This window comes from Clupea harengus, chromosome 26 (assembly GCF_900700415.2).
Source record: "Clupea harengus chromosome 26, Ch_v2.0.2, whole genome shotgun sequence".
Classification (NCBI taxonomy): Eukaryota; Metazoa; Chordata; class Actinopteri; order Clupeiformes; family Clupeidae; genus Clupea; species Clupea harengus.
The window spans coordinates 8,947,560-8,966,108 of NC_045177.1; the positions used below are offsets into that span (position 1 = coordinate 8,947,560).

The following is an 18,549-nucleotide window of genomic DNA, read 5'->3' on the forward strand; positions in this document are numbered from 1 at the left end:
CGTTCTTTGGTTCCTCCCTGTCCCATCCGGAGTTTTGTTCAGTCATTGAAGTCACTTTATTCAGACTATCATAGTATCAGAAATGTTTTATTTAGGCACAAACAAAACCTCCAACTTCCTAGAACTTCAGGAGCAGAGGGTTGGCTCCGGCGGCTGTCGAATGCAGTGTGTCCAGAGCTGTGTGTGTGTGTACACACACCACTCTTTCAAAATTCATTCAACATGGCGTTTCAGGGTCAGCATATTAATAAGCCTTCGACAAACAGACAAGAAAGATTATCTTTAATTTCTCCGCGGGCAGACTCGGGGGCCGCGTCCTTGGGACCCGACGCTGACCCGTCTCGGCTTACTGTAAGCTTTGATCTGACTGCGCACTCCGCTCTCAATGCGACCACTGTGGCAGCTGACACACTTCAAACATCGGCCCTCCAGCAGGCACACAGAATATTAATAGCGAAAAGCAGTAGGTTTTTGAGTTGACGTTCACACAGAGAGCTCAAGATTTCTCACGGCCACCTTCACGTCTTCAAGCCTGTCTGCAGCAGGACGTCACGGAGGCCACTTATCCACAGGACCCCCTCAAGCTGTGTGTGTGTGTGTGTGAGTAGAAGCCACTTATCCACAGGACCCCCTCAAGCTGTGTGTGTGTGTGTGTGTGTGTGTGTGTGTGTGTGAGTGGAGTAGAAGCCACTTATCCACAGGACCCCTTCAAGCTTTGTGTGTGTGTGTGTGTGTGTGTGAGTGTGAGTAGAAGCCACTTATCCACAGGACCCCTTCAAGCTTTGTGTGTGTGTGTGTGTGTGTGAGTGTGAGTAGAAGCCACTTATCCACAGGACCCCTTCAAGCTTTGTGTGTGTGTGTGTGTGTGTGTGAGTGTGAGTAGAAGCCACTTATCCACAGGACCCCCTCAAGCTGTGTCGGGGGGCTTCCTGTGCCATATACTGACACGCAAAGACTGGATCTGCATCTGTGAACCGCAGGCACACGCAGTCCCTCTGCTTTTTTTTTGGACGCAGCTAAATAATGGACCTGGCTCATGAATACACGATGTTGACCATTATCTCAGCGCTGGAGGGACTCGACTTCAGTGTCCTGAAATGAGGGAGGGGAACCTCCCAACCAGCCCACTGCGGTGAAACGGAACGGAACGAAACGCCCCAGGCTTTTCCGTAAATATTAGAGCGTTTGAGGGAGCCACTCGCTCCACCAGTGCAAACGTCTGAAGCGGCGGCGGTGGGTGAAGGGGCGATGTGGGTTTTTCCAGCAGACCAGACAGTGGAATTAAGCCCCCTCATGCGCATCGTTTAAGTTGCAGCCTGCTTTCATGAACTAGAGAGAGAGAGAAAGAGAGGGATGGAGAGAGAGAGAGGTATGGAGAGAGAGAGAGAGAGAGAGAGAGAGAGAGAGAGAGAGAGAGAGATATTAAGAGAGAGAGAGCTGTGGCTGTGTGCGGAGCCGTGGCAGCTGTGAGCCCAGGGCTGGTGCCAGCCTCCCTGCCACCCCGGCTCCCCTGCCCTTAAAGATGATAAATAACAAGCGCTTCTGTGCTGAGCCAAGTGGGGGAAGAAAAATAAGGGGCGCCACACACGCTTCATGTGGAAGTTGGTACAGTTGGGTGGTTAGGGAAGGGGAAGGGACTTCCAGCGTCTCCAGATGACTTCCGTGGTGGAGGATAGGCTCTGACTGCACACTGTTCTATCAGGAGTGCTGTTGCAGCCACTAGACTAGGGGGCGCCTTTTTTTGGAAGCAGGTACAGTTGGGGTTGCTGGGGAGGGGTTGGGTAGCGTAGCGTAGCGTAGCGTAGCACACGTGGCTACCGAGACATGCTAGTCAGTGCTGAGGACGGCTCGGGGAGAATGACATTTTGCCACCAGCCTTCGGAGCGGCAGGAGACACTGAGTCACCCGTCACATGGCCCAGTGTCACACTGTTCTTTTGCCAAGAGCTGTCAGACACAGACACAGACACAGACACACACACAAACACACACACACACACACAAGCACACACACACGCGCACAAAGGCACGCACACACACTCACACACACACACACACACAGGCACACACACAAAGGCACACACTTAGATCCATGTATTCTATATAAGCAAATGGTCCATACATTAAGGTCCAATGTCACGGTCGGATGCAGCCCCACTCTTTCCTCGTATTCTTTGAAATTCCAAACGTGTTCATAGTCAAGGGGTCATGGGGTCACTTGTCTTTACCTCACAGTAGTTACATAATGATTCATGTAACACTGCAGATTAATTGAGCATGTCGTGTTCAGTCAGTAACAGTCATCACACATGCCTACACACACACACACACACACACACACACACACACACACACACACACACACACACACACACACACACATCCCCTTCTCAGTTGCACGCTCGAATGCATACATGCACGCACACACACACACACACACACACACACACACACACACACACACACACACACACACACACACATGTACAGACCCTACCACTTGAAACACATGGGCTTGCTTGCACAAAGAAATGGTTTCATTCATCACAGTGAAGGGGGGTGAGATGAAAGGGACAAAGACCACCAGGCCCCCCTGCTAGGCTGTCATTGAACATCTCCTGCTCCCAACAGCGACGCCTCCATGGTAACGTTGACCGCCCAATCAAGGGGACCGTTTCATCTCCCTGTGTGACTCCAGCCCTGTCTCCCTGACGTACCACATCGCCGCTGGAACCATTCCTAATGGATATTTCCCTCCAGCCCCCGCAGCCCCGCACCCAGCCCCCACACCCGCCCGTCTCAGCCCCACACCCTACCCGTCTCAGCTCAGCTGACACCGGGGAGATTAAAGCAAGATTCCCCCGGTTGTTTCTGGACAAGACCCCCCACCGCACGCTCCAAGCATAACGGAAACGCGCGTGACTCAGCGCTATCAGACTGTTAATTACATGCAGTGTCCCCGGCCCTGTTAAGAGAGCTGGGTCTCCGATCGCTGTGTAGCATTACCGCTGGTGGTCACAAAAGGCAGACGTCAAGGTGGATGACATGAAATGACAATATGTAGGTCTAATTGAGGGCAGGGCACGGGTATACGCTTTACCCTGTGTGTTCAGTTCTCATTAATGTCTTGGCACATGAGTATTGACGAGTGACCTGCTTTCCAGATTCATTAGAGTGAGACATGAATCCATGCCTGGCTCCGTTCACTATGTAGGCTAATCACTGGTCATCGGTGGCCATGACTGGCAGGTACCACTTTGCTTGAGATGAACCCTGGGTCTAATTTAGGAGGTGTTGCGGGTGATTCATAAGATGTATGGTTCTCATTAAATTCTTAGTATGAGAGCATGGACCAGTCTTGCTAGTTTAATTAGAGAGAAATGCGTTAATGATTGACTTTCTGTCAGTTGACTTCTGATTCTGATTCCAGTAAGCACTATGGGTATGACAGACTGCATTTTTATTTTTTACCTGTGGATTGAACGCTGAGTTTTTCCTCTTTCTTGTTCTATTCATCAATGACATCGAGTGCTATGATGCCCCCGTCTGTCTCTGCCCCTCAAGATAAGAGCAAGCATTGATAAGCCACGCCACATCTTCAGGATATCCATTTTCTGTCCGTCTCACTCTCTTGTTTTTCCCCCCTGCGCCCTCGTCCTCCTCGTCTTCCTCATCCTCTTCCTCATCCTCTTCCTCCTCCTCCCCCTCCTCCCCGACGCCTGTGGACTCAGAACCTCATTTGTCCTTGTGCTACACGGTGTAAGAGCAGGGCTGCGGCGTGTTGCTTTCCGCCGCTTCGGTGTTGTATTGGCAGGCGCGGTTGGCAGCCGAGCCACACCGATGCGGGTTGTTGTGTGCCCCTTTTGTAGGCATGGCTGCGTGGTGGCAGGCCCAGTGGGGCATGGGCTGGGTCGCCCTCTCACCGCGCTCCACACACACACACACGGTGTTCATTTTGGTGAAATATTGAATAGATATTTCTGCGGCGAACTGCACTAAAGCTTACAGCTCTTAAATTCACTGGTGGTGGTGAGGGGTGTTAATGGAGGCCATTTCATGAGTACAAACATGACAAATTGTAGCACTTTAACACACTGATTAAGCTGCGCAAGTCATAATATGCCATAATATGTTTTAAGACGCATTGGGACAGGAAATCAAATCTGTTATAAATAAAATGCTAATTAACAAATAACATTGCAGCCCAATTATCTATGCTCGTAAAAGATTAGTCTCTTTTGAAAAGAATTGGAAGTTCTGAAAGATTCTGTCATTCGATTCATTGCTTTTTGCACATATTGATGCATTTGTTCAATTTGTGTTTTGAGTTACTTGTTACATTGTCGTATTTAACGACGTTAAATTAGTAGGTTTGAATGAGCCTTTCCTAAAAGTTAGGCAAATAAGAAGTAGTAAGGAGACTGTATTTAGACCTCCCAGCTCTATTTATGTATTTATTTATTTATTTATAGATGACCTCTCAGTTGCCCCCTCTCCCACCTCTTGGCCCTAGGAGATGCATGTGCTTTGCTTGTTAGGAGAGGCGGCCTTGAGACAGCGAGAGGGAGAGAAAAAAAGAGAGGGAGAGAGAAAGAGAGAAAAAAAGAGAGTGAGAGAGAGAGAGCCCAAATTCTATCGACTGGTTTCTACCCTCCATTTGGGAATTTGCGAGGGAGTCAAATGTACTGTGCGCTGGAGACATCCTAGAAAACGCCAGACTCCCACGACACTTAAGGAACCTTCCGGACTAAGGAGCGGTTTAATATACAGCTCTGACAAAACAGACAACAGCACAAAAGCAGTGACGTTTGAGAGGAATACGCGATATGATGGAGTGTGGACGGCATAAAGGGTCCGCTGGATATCAGCCTTTGTGAGCCTCTGGGCCGGCTGCTGCCCCCAGTGCACATGTGATTGAACGGGCGGCATGAAGATGAATGGCTGTTTGGATAGCGGGACGTGCTGCTCTTTTGACGTAAGACATGGGCTGTTGGTGCAGTCCCTGCTCGCCGCGTGCCGAGCGTGTTTGATCTATGAACCCTCTCCAGGAGCAGAGCAAGAAGGCGGGGGGGTGGGGGGGGTGGGGGCTGCCGCAGAGCTTACTGGTCATCTGTCTAATCTGGCCCTCGGGTGTCCCTCTCACCGCCCGATGGGAATGTCACTCGGTTCGCAAAATCATCATCTACCCGGCATGGACCCCACCCCCCAGTCACCACATCATCTTCATCATCTTCATCAACATCATCATCATCATCGGTAGCAGCAGGTCGTGATGTGCTATCGATCTCTCCTCACTCCCACAGCCACACAGCAGAAATGTCGCAGCACAGATGGGAGGAAGAGAGGGAGGGAAAGGAGGATCTCTCTCTCTCTCTCTTTCCCTCTCCTCTCCTTTTCTCTTAGTCCCTCCAGCCCTTTTTCTCTTTTTCTCTCCTCTCTCCCCTCCCTTTTTCTCTCGCTTCCCCTCCTGCGCCTGTTTTGTGTCTGTCGCCCTCCTTCTCGTATTCTCATCCATCAGTTGGGATCTCACAAAGGCTTTGCCTGTAGCCCTGCAGAATTGAAAATGGAAAAGATTTTGGGTCGCAGGACTGGAAGATCTGTGGTTTCCCCTATAGCACAGATTAAATATCAACCCCTATGTCTTCTGAACAGATAATAATAATTTGGACAAACACACACACACACACACACACACACACACACACACACACACACACACACACACACACACACGCACACACCCAAACGACCCCCAGTTTCCTCTGGATCACCTTTTCTGACAGGCATTGTCATTCTCTCCCTCCCTCTTTCTCGCTCCCTCCCTCTTCCCTCTCTCTTTTGCTCCCTCTCACAGTTTGTTCTTGCTCCCTCTCATTCTCTCTCTCTCTCTATCTCACTCTTACAGACACACACACACACACACACACACACACACACACACACACACACACACACACACTTCTCTGACTTCAGTGGTTCGGTTATGAGACTGGGGATGTGGCAGGTGTAATGCTGGCTGTCGGGGTGTTGATTATGGCAGCCGTCGTGCTCTGCGGTTTCTGGTCCTGTGCGAGTGTCAGGCTGCCTGACGGCCTCTCGTCTGCGTCTGCAGGTCCCTGTGTTCATTTGCCAATCGCTGTCACTCATCGAGCGCTAACACCGAAGAACAAACTCTCAGAGAACTTATATTAGTAATATTAGAGCGCATATTAGGATTAATATGCATTCAGCCACTTTCTCAAACTCTGCTATCGACATTCACAAAAACTCTCTTCCTGTCACTCTTCCACCCTCTCTCTCTCTCTCTCTCTCATTCTCACACACACACACACACACACACACACACACACACACACACACACACACACACACACACACCTCAATCCTGGTGTGTCTTGAATGCCAAACTCATATTGGCAGTCTCACTGACCTTCTGGTCACTTCCCTATTCACAGCCCTGCCCTACACAAATGTCATCCGTTAAACCCAACCTGAACTAATATGGGGCACAAAATGGCTCCCTTACCTCCCAGTTTCAGTCCATTTGTTGTGGTTTTACTCAGTCTGTATTTGACATGGACAAGAGTTGGACCAGTTCAGCTGAGTTCAGTTAATAGAGACACTGGCTCTCCTCTCTGCCTCATTACATGTGTTTGCTCATGCTGGAGAGGAGCCTGTGGAGCCGTAATGGCCGCCTAAGCAACAGAGCCATAAAAACTTTTTTTCCCCCCTTTCTTTCATTAGCAGGAACGGCAAGAGCTGCCAGGATTTTGTGTGTGTTTATTCGAAAGCAAATTGGCATTTGTTAACTACTGCAGTAATGTTCCAGATTAGACAGCCCCTTTCAGGCAGATTAAGGGATGGATGGGAGGCTGTGTGGAAGTTCTTGGCAAGCACTGTTGATTTTCATCTTTTTTGTTTGTGATTTTTATGTTAGTGTTAGCTTAATACTAATTTGTGTGTGTGTGTGTGTGTGTGTGTGTGTGTGTGTGTGTGTGTGTGTGTGTGTGTGTGTGTGTGTGTGTGTGTGTGTGTGTGGCCATGTTTCCTATCTGAAGAATACCTGGCAGACTGAATGACAGAAGAACGCCACTGGGGGAACTTAATTGGATCTTCACGGCGATCACAGACACCATCGCATGGAATGTTCTACCCAGAGGTTCGTAATGGCTCTTCATCTATGCGGCATGTGCGCTACATGCACAAGGGCCTCATGTCCCATCTTTATGTTGCTTATTTTTTGTACTATAATGGAGTTGGCTTGGACCATGCTGCAATACTTTTGGCAAAATGAACAGTTCAGTCTAAGTGATTTGAAATGAAAGGTTTATACACAATACAAGCATTATCCTGGAGAGTGCTCGATAATGCTTGTATTGTGTATAAACCTTTCAAGCCAACTCTATTATAGTACAAAAAATAAGCAACTGGGAAACTGATTCACCAGTTACCATACCTTAACTCCAATCAGTACATGTAGGCTTAGAGAGGGAGAACATATTCTTCAAAATGCTTACAAATTATTAAAAGAACATTTCATGTTTACTTAATGCAGCAGTTTACTTTGTTTCCTTGATTAGGAATGATAAATTACCTGAACACCAACAACAGTTTCATAAAAGTCTGTGAAATCATCCCATAAGAGAGATTTAATAGTGATAAGGCACTGGCTAATCTACGCTTTCATTAAGGATACCACACTATTTATCACCATCTCCTTTAAGAACGAAGTGGCCCTCCTCAGTCAGAGTAGGGAAGGAATCTCACAGAGCCTCGCTGCTTCTAAGCCCTTTTAATATTCTATTCTCTTTTTCGGCGCATGATCTGGCACACCAGCGATGGTGGCGGTCTGCGGAGGCGCGGTCGTGGTTCCTCGGGTAAATCGGCAGTGTTAATTAATCAGCAGGCATCAGTGGGAAGAATCTGCCCGGCGGAGGCAAGCCGAGTTTAATCCACCGCGTACACACACACACACACACACACACACACACACACACACACACACACACATTAGTTATTATATCGTTATTATAGCGTGCCGAGAGACAAGGGAAGGGGGGTGTAGGAGGAATAGGTTGGGATCAGAGGGACTGTTGTCCCATTTAAAGTGAATTAAAGAATTGAAGAGCATTCATGTTCGGCTTAAATATCATTACAACCCCCATTCCTGACATCAGTCACAGGCGACGTTCTTTGGCCTATAAACCACACTGTGAAGTTCCTCACCATTGTCCTCACGCAGAAACGTCTCGTTTTGTCTCTTCATTTATTTGATTGACGCCTCCACCCCAGTCCCACTCTCGTTCTCTCATCCTGTCCCGCCTCTCTGCAGACCTCTTTCAGAAGCTCTTCCGGCAGGACCTGCTGGTGGCCAGCTTATTCCGCAACTTCCTGTTGGCCGAGAGGATAATGAGGTCATACAACTGCACGCCGGTCAGCAGCCCTCGCCTTCCACCAACCTACATGCATGCCATGTGGTGAGTCAGCCTTTTCTCATAAATATACACACACACACACACACACACACACACACACTCTCGCACACTCGCACACTCACACACTCTCGCACACTCACACTCTCACACTCACACACACACACACTCTCACACTCACACACACACACTCTCGCACACTCACACACTCACACTCTCACACTCTCACACTCTCACACACTCACACACTCTCGCACTCTCGCACACTCGCACACTCGCACACTCACACACACACTCTCGCACACTCTCGCACACTCTCGCACACTCACACACACTCACACACTCACACACACACACACTCACAAAAGTTGTGCACCTGTTGCACAGTGGGCTCATGACTGGGGACCTCAGACTGCTTACGGTACATCACGTTACCGCCTCGCACTGAAGACAGGCAGCATGTGTGTGTGTGCGTCTGCAGCATGTGTGTGTGTGCGTCTGCAGCAGTGTCAGGAGGGCAGTGTTCTTGTGTTGAAAGCAGAACTTGATGTACTCTAATGTCCTCAGGCTTTTTCCTTCACTGAGGGAACCTCCTCAGAGTATGCCCATAGAAACACAGCAGCCGGCTCCCAACCTATCCACTAGCTGCATATGCTACGGCATACCCAGCAGAGTGCAATTACCATCTCGAAAAGAAAAAAAAAGAATGCTCCTTTTTATTTATTTATGATGACATTTTCCTCTGTATATCTTTGCCACGCATTAAGTTTGCTGCAAGTCCCCTCTGCCCCCCCCCCTTTCCCTCTCTCTCTCTTTTTCTCTTTCCCTCTCTCTCTCTTTTTCTCTCTCCCTCCCTCCCTCCCTCCCTCCCTCTTTCTGTCTTTTTCTCTTTCCCTCTTCCCCCCACACTCGTTGCCTTCATCAGTGTCATGCTGACAACTCAATCTGACAAATCTTCAGTGCGCTGTGCCTCCTGCAGCTGTGCGACTCCACGGCGTGAGTTAGCGAGCATCTCTCTCTGGTTCTGTGATGGAGTCGAGACATGCACCTTCCCCCTCCACGGGCTTTGGACGGGAGGCTTCGTGAGCGATGTTGAAGGCTTTTACCTTTTCATAAAGCGCATTATCACGATAGGGGCGGCACACAAGAGCTTCGCCTTGGCCCGCCGCAAAAACCGAGTTGATCCGATTTAATTCTTCCGGAACTTTCCGGTAGGGCTGAACGATTAATTGCATTTGCGATTTAATCGCGATATGATAGAATGCGATTTTCTAACCGCAACGTTCGCGATTAAAAAACGTGGTCTAAAAAAAAAAAAAAAAATTATAATTTTTTTAAAAAAAAATTTAAGATGGTACATTTTGCACACAGTGTTAAAAAAAGTGCATGCCTAGTGTTTATACTTAAAATTACTTTTTTTAAATTACTTAAATGCACAGTGGCAAAGCCACCGATTTGTTGTTCTTGTTTCTGTAATGAGCAGTTAAATAAAAATGTAAAATGTGGGAAAGAATATTTTACACTAAATGTATCTAATATTGTGTTGTTCATATTTAAATCATTCATTACGTTTTGTTGGGGGAAAAAAGAGGGGAAAAAAAAATCGCATATTAAATCGCAATCGCAATATTTTGGTAAAAAATCGCAATTAGATTATTTTCCCAAATCGTTCAGCCCTACTTTCCGGCACTCTTTGCTGCTTGCCACACTGATAAAGAGTACATCTAAAGAAGAGCAACACCAAGTGGAACTGTGCCTGTGTTAAGAAAAAGAGAGGGATGGGGAGGAGGAGGAAGAGGGCGGTAGGGGAGTGAAAGCAAGGTGTTGATGGATGATAGCGCACAGATGCAAACACCAATTGTTATTCAAATGGCCCCACTCTCTCTTTAATATTAATTTGGGAGGGGGGGTGCATTAAGGAAATAAATTGGCAAGGGGGGAGTCGTTTGGAGGATCGAGCGGGGGCCCCTTGGCGGCGCGAGCCCAACCCTGCACCACGCGGCGCTGCGCCATGATGCCTTTATCACTGGCTCCAGAGGGGGGGAGGCTCCGGGCTGCGGCTCACCGTAAGACCACTGCAGCATGGCGGGGCTGTCTGCGGCTCACCGTAAGGCCACTGCAGCAGAGTCCCTGTCCCCCTGCAGGAGGGCTGACCAGCCCGGCGTGGAACCCAGACATCGAGGGGGTTTTACCCTCAGATGTGGCACAGGCACATCATACTGTTATTACTCAGCCCCATGACACGTGATGCATATCATGTGCAGTTAGCAAGCTGTAGCAGTTGCTAAGTTACTTATTATGTGTTTCGATATGTAGTAGATTTTGATGAGTAGATGTTGATAGCTTCCTGTAGCTGGATTGGCAGAACCTTGGTGTGTGACTGGTTTCGTTCTGAAACAAACCCTGGCACCGGGCCTCTTAAGTGAAGTGCTGCATCACTGTCAATGAATGTGTCTGTATAATCAGGACTAAATACGATGTGGAGTTTTATTTGCCGGTTTTCAGGTAAATGTAGACAAATGGTCCAGTTTGTTGACTCGAGTACTACAGTGAAATTCTTCCAAGCGTGTTCGGAGTATGAGAACCAGACAGGCGGTCCTGCAGGTGTCTGCTGTACCGGGCCGAGAGACTTTGTCTCTGTGCTGACGCAGAGGCTTTTGACCACACCGCCATCGAGTTCCTAACTAATATCTTATCCCTTAAAAACTGGCATCTGGGATCTTGACCTCCCTCTCTCTCTCTCTCTCTGGGGACGCAGGGATCTCCGTGCGGTGCAGTCTGTGAATGCCAGAGCTGTCAAGACTATAAAAGAACAGACACACACCGGCTGCTCTGAACAAACAAGCACAAGCTTGAAGGGCCATAGAAGCCTTAAATGTAGCAGTTTGTCGCCGCTAGGTCCACTGAGGCGGGAAAAGAGGCTCTGCGATATAACCAGACTGACTGGTGGAGGCTTTTATAAAGGAGCACAGTGAAAGGGAAAGAAAGGATGATGGGGAGGGGGAGAGAGAGAAAAAACCTAGTGGAGGGGAAGGCTGAAAACTCAACGGCCATTTAGTCGAAGAAGTGGCTCTTGAACGGGTGGAGGGGTTTTGATGCGTATTACGCAACGCCATGAATTAAATATGGCTGCCGGAGTCTTCCCAGCCTCCATGATCAAAGCCGATGCAGCAGCAGCTTCTCCGGCATCACTCAGTCTGACGAGATCCGCGCTCTATCCTTTAAAACCCCTTCACAGAGTTCGGTTAGGATCCCGTCTGTCCTCAAAGACCTCTTCACAGTCTTCACGTCAAGCGTTACGCAGTTCGAGGAGCCCAAACGACAGCCATTTTGTTGAGCATCCTCATACTTAGCTGTTTCCATCACTTTTCATTTGGGTTCAATGTATAGGAAGTTTTGGCTTTGAAATGTTGACATTCGTCCTAACCTCCCCCTTTCATTTAGTTTGTATTGGATATTCATAGCATGTTATTATCCTCCATATAAAGGAAATGGTAATAATAATGAACTTGTTTGTGGTTTTCATTAACAAGGTCACAATTTAGTCTTCAGGCTGTTTTTTTTTTCAATCATTTATCAGCATGAGGTTGAGCATTAGATGAATCAATAGCAGCTAATGAAGCTCCTGTGGTGATTGACAGCCTCTTCACACTCCCCCAAGGTCTCTCTGTTCCAGGTCAGGAGATGCATCTTGGGAGCATCTGGGTTTTGTTTCTTTCACCGCTTTTTTTTTTCTTCCTCTCTTCAGTTTCCCACAGAGTTCTGTTTTAACTGTTTCATTGTTGTCAGATGGTTGCCATGCAAGCGCTTTTCAAAACATGTTTTAAACCAACCACTCAGTTTTCACAAGAGTTACACATCAGCACAGTGTGTTGGAGGAAAAACAATGCTCACATCTGATACTATTTAGGACTCTGTGAGTATTTGAATGCCAAGAAGTGTTTTTGTGTAGGCTATGGGTTTGCCCTAGGATTTCTGTTTGTTCAAGCGGCATCATTTTAGATGAGAACAGATGGTTGTGCATTGGCAACCTGTTACACATACACAGATGTGAGGGCCAAACCTGAAGAGAAACAGCTCCTACTCCGTCTCCTCCATCTTCGTTCACCCTGTGTGTGTTTGCTGCACCCTACAGGCAGGCCTGGGACCTGGCGGTGGACATCTGCCTCTCCCAACTCCCCACCATCATCGAGGAGGGCACCGCTTTCAGGGTAAGTCAGGGTGGATCTCCATCTCATCACCAGCAGGTCCAGGATCAGCTGTCCTATCCCTTCCCCCCATCACATGTAGACATGCACGCCTGGCTGGGAGTGTGTGTGCTGTCCTCAGCTGTGAATTGGATTACCCAACCTCTACTATGTAGTGAAACTCAAACTCTGTTGTCTGCCATATTGGCTGGAGGACCTTTGAAGAAAGTAGTACCCACTCTGACGGGTGCGACACTGACCTTTGTGACTGTGCCCCCTGACCGTTGACCTTGAACATGGAGTGATCGAGTGTGTTGAGGGGCCCATTGTCCTGAAGCTATAGATAGCTGGAGATGAGAAAAAGGGGATGTACTGGACACCTCTAACCTTCCATGCCCCGCCATGTTCTTATCTGTAGATATGAAGGGTGAAGGGGTAGAGAACAAGCGTATGAGTACAGAGCTAGGGTATGCAAGGGGCTGCTGTGTGTGTGTGTGTGTGTGTGTGTGTGTGTGTGTGTGTGGCGTATATGATTACAGAGCTAGGGTATGCAAGGGGCTGCAGGATGTGTGTGTGTGTGTGTGTGTGTGTGTGTGTGGCGTATATGATTACAGAGCTAGGGTATGCAAGGGGCTGCAGGGGGTGTGTGTGTGTGTGTGTGTGTGGCGTATATGATTACAGAGCTAGGGTATGCAAGGGGCTGCAGGGGGTGTGTGTGTGTGTGTGTGTGTGTGTGTGTGTGTGTGTGTGTGTGTGTGTGTGGCGTATATGATTACAGAGCTAGGGTATGCAAGGGGCTGCTGTGTGTGTGTGTGTGTGTGTGTGTGTGTGTGTGTGTGTGTGGCGTACTATAACAGAGCTAGGGTATGCAAGGGGCTGCAGGGTGTGTGTGTGTGTGTGTGTGTGTGGCGTATATGATTACAGAGCTAGGATATGCAAGGGGCTGCAGGGTGTGTGTGTGTGTGTGTGTGTGTGTGTGTGTGTGTGTGTGTGTGTGTGTGGCGTATATGATTACAGAGCTAGGATATGCAAGGGGCTGCAGGGTGTGTGTGTGTGTGTGTGTGTGGCGTATATGATTACAGAGCTAGGATATGCAAGGGGCTGCAGGGTGTGTGTGTGTGTGTGTGTGTGGCGTATATGATTACAGAGCTAGGGTTTGCAAGGGGCTGCTGTGTGTGTGTGTGTGTGTGTGTGTGTGTGTGTGTGTGGCGTATATGATTACAGAGCTAGGATATGCAAGGGGCTGCAGGGAGGGCTTAAGCCATTAAGGTCAAATACGTCCGTTCTGTCACACACAATCAAACAATCAGACAGATATTTGTGAGAGGTGCATGTCTTTGTCTAATTCTTTGCACGCACACACACACTCACACACACACACACACACACACACACACACACACACACACAGATATAAATATATATATAAGCAAGCATACTGTAGAGAGGAAATGAGTGGTGAAGAAGACATACAGGAAGATGATATATAATCAATAGAGATCGAGTGAACGTGATTCAGTGCAGAACGTAGTCGTGGCGTACACACACACACACACACACACACACACACACACACACACACACACACACACACACACACACACACACACAATGACATCTAGAAAACTGTGTGTTTTTTTTTTTTTTGAGGATAAGACAGATTGACAGATAAACAGGTTACTCTCAGCATCACCTCTTCATTGGCCTCTGCACCAGTCCCTTCCTGGAAAGCCGGATCCATCCAGGGCGGCGGGGGGGGTCTGATCGTCCCCAAATGAATTTACTCAGTGCCACACTAATATTTTACCAGCTGCGTGGGCGCAGGCGAGGGGCGGGGGTGGCCATTTTAATTCCCCCTTTTGATATTAATGGGACGATAAAACTTTGGGCCTCCGCAATTAATAACCAAGGAGGGAGTGTCACTGTCTGTATGCCCACCCGGAGATGAGGGAGCGAGAGAGTTAGAGAGTAAGAGAGGGGAAGAAGGGAAGAAGGGAAAGGATTTCTACTAATAGAGAGAGTAAGTCAGTGCATCAGACACAGAATGAGGAAGTGGAGGGGGGAGGAAGAGAAACAGGTAGGAAGACGAGGTTGGAGAGAGAGAAAGAGAGAGAGAGAGAGAGAGAGAGGCGCCTGTCTATAGTATGATCATACATCGGCCTTCAGTTCACAGGCGAGCTGTGACGCTACAGGCAGGTTATTTCAGAAATCACAAAGGAGATGCCTCCTTTATATAAGAGCTTATGTAATGGTGCTCCGATCAATACCAGAAGCTGGCCAGGTGCCTGAAAGTGTGTGTGTGTGTGTGTGTTGATGTGGGTGTGTAGCTCTCATCAGATTCCTGAATGTTGCCTCTGCACCATTGAATATGTAATGTAGTGAAATGAGACCATTGTTTTAATATATATGTGTGTGTGTGTGTGTGTGTGTGTGTGTGTGTGTGTGTGTGTGTGTGTGTGTGTGTGTGTGTGTGTGCCCCCTACAGCACAGTCCCTTCTTCGCTGAGCAGCTGACAGCCTTCCAGGTGTGGCTTACCATGGGCGTGGAGAACAGGAACCCCCCAGAGCAGCTTCCTATCGTCCTGCAGGTATGTGGCATTCTGGGAGTCGTAGTCCCTTCCTCCCCCCCCCCCCCCCCTCTCAGCTGCCCCCCTCCTCTCCACACATGCTCCATAAAATCCCCAGCAGCTCCCTGGCCCTCCTGCCAGCCTGGCCCCTGGACTGTAAATTGGAAATATATATATGTGACTGCAGGAGCTTTTATTCTGAGCTGAAATTGGATTGGCACTTCATGTGAGCAGGAGTAAGGGCCTTTCTCAGGGGCAGGAGCTGGGTGATGGCGGCGGCGGTGGCAGGCGTGTGCGTCTCCCCGCCTCCCCCTGACTCAGCTCCCCCACCCCCCACCACCCCCTCAACCTCCTCTCCTCCTCCTCCTGCCGTCCATAGGGACCTGCAAAGAGCACAGAAAGCAGAAAGGCAGTGAGAGACGGATGGTGTATGAACACGTGTGTGTGTGTGTGTGTGTGTGTGTGTGTGTGTGTGTGTGTGTGTGTGTGTGTGTGTGTGTGTGTGTGTGTGTGTGTGTGTGTGTGTGTGTGTGTGTGTGTGTGTGTGTGTTTGAATGAATGTGTGTTTCAATGTGACTAGTTTGTGTGTGTAAATGTATGCCTATTTGTCCATGAATGTATGCATCTATGCATGCATCTGAGTGCTGGCATGTGCAGTTCAGTGAGAGGTTTGTTATTTATGTGTTGTGCTGATATTACATGCGTGTATATTTCCTCACAGATGAAGGCTTCAAGCTAGTTGTTGTTCTGCGGGTTCCTGTGATGTGTTGGTTTGATTTTTTTCCTGCCGGCCCGCCTTCCTTCCTTACTGAAATACAAAACAGCCCACACAAGAAAGATTAGTCTCCAGTCGGTTTGAAAGGGCAACTCTTTGATGCTCAATGCAGATGTAGAAAAACTGCTTTGAACTGAAATGCCAAACAGCAAACTGAAGAAAATTCACTTTTTGAAGTTTTGCGGAATCCATTGATTTTTGAGTGCCATTCCTTTGTTTATATGAGTGTACTATATAATATTATTATTATTATAATTATTGATATTATTATTATAATATATACACATGAAGTCAAACTTCCATTTATGTATTATGTATCCCTGAGTAGTTACGTATGCTTTCAGGGAATGATTGAATCCACCATAATGTTGAGAGAGAGAGAGAGAGAGAGAGAGAGAGAGAGAGAGAGAGAGAGAGAGAGAGAGAGAGAGAGAGAGAGAGAGAGAGAGAGAGAGAGAGAGAGAGAGAGAGAGAGAGAGAGAGAGAGAGAGAGAGAGAGAGAGAGAGAGAGAGAGAGAGAGAGATCCAGCGATAAGAAGCTTTGAGAAATGAGTGGTGCAGGGCAGAGAAGTGTGCGGTCGGGGAGCTTATGTGCTGGGCACAGGTACCTTACGTCTTCCCCTGGCGCTATGCCCATCTCTCTCCACAGCTCGACTTCCTGTGCCACACACACTATTTGTGAGTGCGTGTGGGTGTGGTTGTGTGTGTGGGTGTGTAGGTAGGGATCTGTGTATGTCCGTGAGTATGTGAGAGATTATGTTTGTTTGTGTGAGAGTGCTTGTCTGTGTCCTTGCAGATCTGTGTATTTCATCTGTGCTTTTGTGTGTGAGAGAGCGTGGGTGTGGAAGTCGACATGTGTGGAAGTACGAGGTACATGAGGGATTGCTTGTGTGTGTGAGATTGATTGATTGATTGATTGATTGAAGAGATCAATTTGTGTAAATGTTCTGTGTGGGAAAGAGTGGGTGAGTGCGTATGTGGGAATGTGAGCACACACGTATGTGAGAATATGTGCACGTTTGTGACAGACTGAGTGTGGATGTCTGACATTCTGCACGTGTAATTCTCTATTACTGCCACATTCACTCTCTATCTGTGCCCACCTTACCCAACCCAACCTGGCACCTGGCTGTCAGTCTGTCCCGTACAACTCCATAGCCTCGCTCAGCACTTTTCCTCCAGCAATGATCTCATCTCCCCTCTTCTCTTCTCACGCGCTCCTTGTTCCTGTCCTCTCTCTGCCCCTCCCAGCGCCCGCCCTGCCACCCTGGCACTCCTCCACGCGCTGACTAACTAATCCCTTTCTCTGGACGCTCTACAGCAGAACTCCTCTCTCCTCTCTCCCCCCTCCTCATCCTCTCTCCCCCCCCCTGACCTGTGTCCCGCCCTGTCCCACACCCCGTCCTGCCCTGTGTTGTAAGGGTTGCCCGGGCGTGGTCCAGTGCCCCCCCTCCCAGCACAGCATCCAGTCACGGTCCAGTGGATCTGCGTGACACTGAGGTCTAATAATACAGACAGGGGCCCGGGGCGTAAATAGCTGCTAGGTGCACTTTTTTGTTTTTTTTGCGTGGGCAGGAACGTGGGCAGCCCTTCTGCTCGGGTCCTCAGACGCAGCGAGGCTCCGACGCACAGGAACACCAACGTCCGGCCTCACGCTGTCCTTCGGGTGGCCCGCGCCAAACACACCGACGCTCACTAACCAGTTGTATAAATATTTTCAGATGCACATTCCCTCCACTCGTTAACACACAAACGCATACGGATTCTTCTCAGCACTGAAAACATTTATCGGTGCAATAATTTAAGTAAGCATATTTAAGTATGCATATTGATTTTGGTCCCCACAGATAATTCATCCCACAAACATTCAATGTGCTTGTTTAATGCTCCTTTGGGCAAAGCTATGCCAAACTTGCACCTACAGTTGTTTTTGATGCACACTGTCACTCCATGTAAAATCACCCACGTGGAGCGTATGCATAATGTAAAGTTTTACACGGATTCCTGCACGTGCACCTACTTGATTTGAACTCCTTCACATTCCTGTACACAGCGCCAGTTTATATAAGACGCTCAGCTGAACACCTTAATTATGTCATGTTATGTCAGGCTTGAGCTTCCAATCCACCCACACACACTCACACACTCACACACTCACACACTCACACACTCACACACACACACACACACACACACACACACACACACACACAGAGTGTTGCCAGGACCTGTGGAGTGTGAGACCCGCAGCACCTGCTCTTTTCGCGCCACCTGCTCCGTGGCACACGTGAAGCATCCGCCGTGCCACTGGGCATGCCTCACCCTCAGCCTGCTCTCTTTCAGGTCCTCCTGAGCCAGGTGCACCGCCTCCGAGCACTGGACCTACTCGGCCGCTTCCTGGACCTGGGACCGTGGGCCGTGAGTTTGGTGAGGCACCAGCGGACTGTTTACTTTGCATCAACCCAACACTCAAGTGTATTTTAGTGTATTGGTAGCAGTGTTACATTTAGCATATATCTTTAATGTGTAGAATGCATCATAAAGAATGTGGCAATACCTTCCTGAAACAAAAATCAACAAATATGGCTCT

At 48.5% G+C, this 18,549-nt stretch overlaps 1 protein-coding gene across 4 annotated transcripts in view; it reads left to right on the forward strand.

The window, feature by feature from the left end:
- The window catches only part of rptor (regulatory associated protein of MTOR, complex 1), a 143,368-nt gene that overhangs the window by 76,719 nt on the left and 48,100 nt on the right, over nucleotides 1–18,549 (forward strand). For all 4 annotated transcript variants that reach the window (XM_042703862.1, XM_042703863.1, XM_042703860.1 and 1 more), the window contains exons 9-13: nucleotides 7,058–7,158; nucleotides 8,332–8,476; nucleotides 12,567–12,642; nucleotides 15,104–15,205; nucleotides 18,303–18,386. In XM_042703862.1, coding sequence (XP_042559796.1) covers nucleotides 7,058–7,158; nucleotides 8,332–8,476; nucleotides 12,567–12,642; nucleotides 15,104–15,205; nucleotides 18,303–18,386 — 508 coding nt within the window. The remainder of the gene's footprint in view (nucleotides 1–7,057; nucleotides 7,159–8,331; nucleotides 8,477–12,566; nucleotides 12,643–15,103; nucleotides 15,206–18,302; nucleotides 18,387–18,549) is intronic.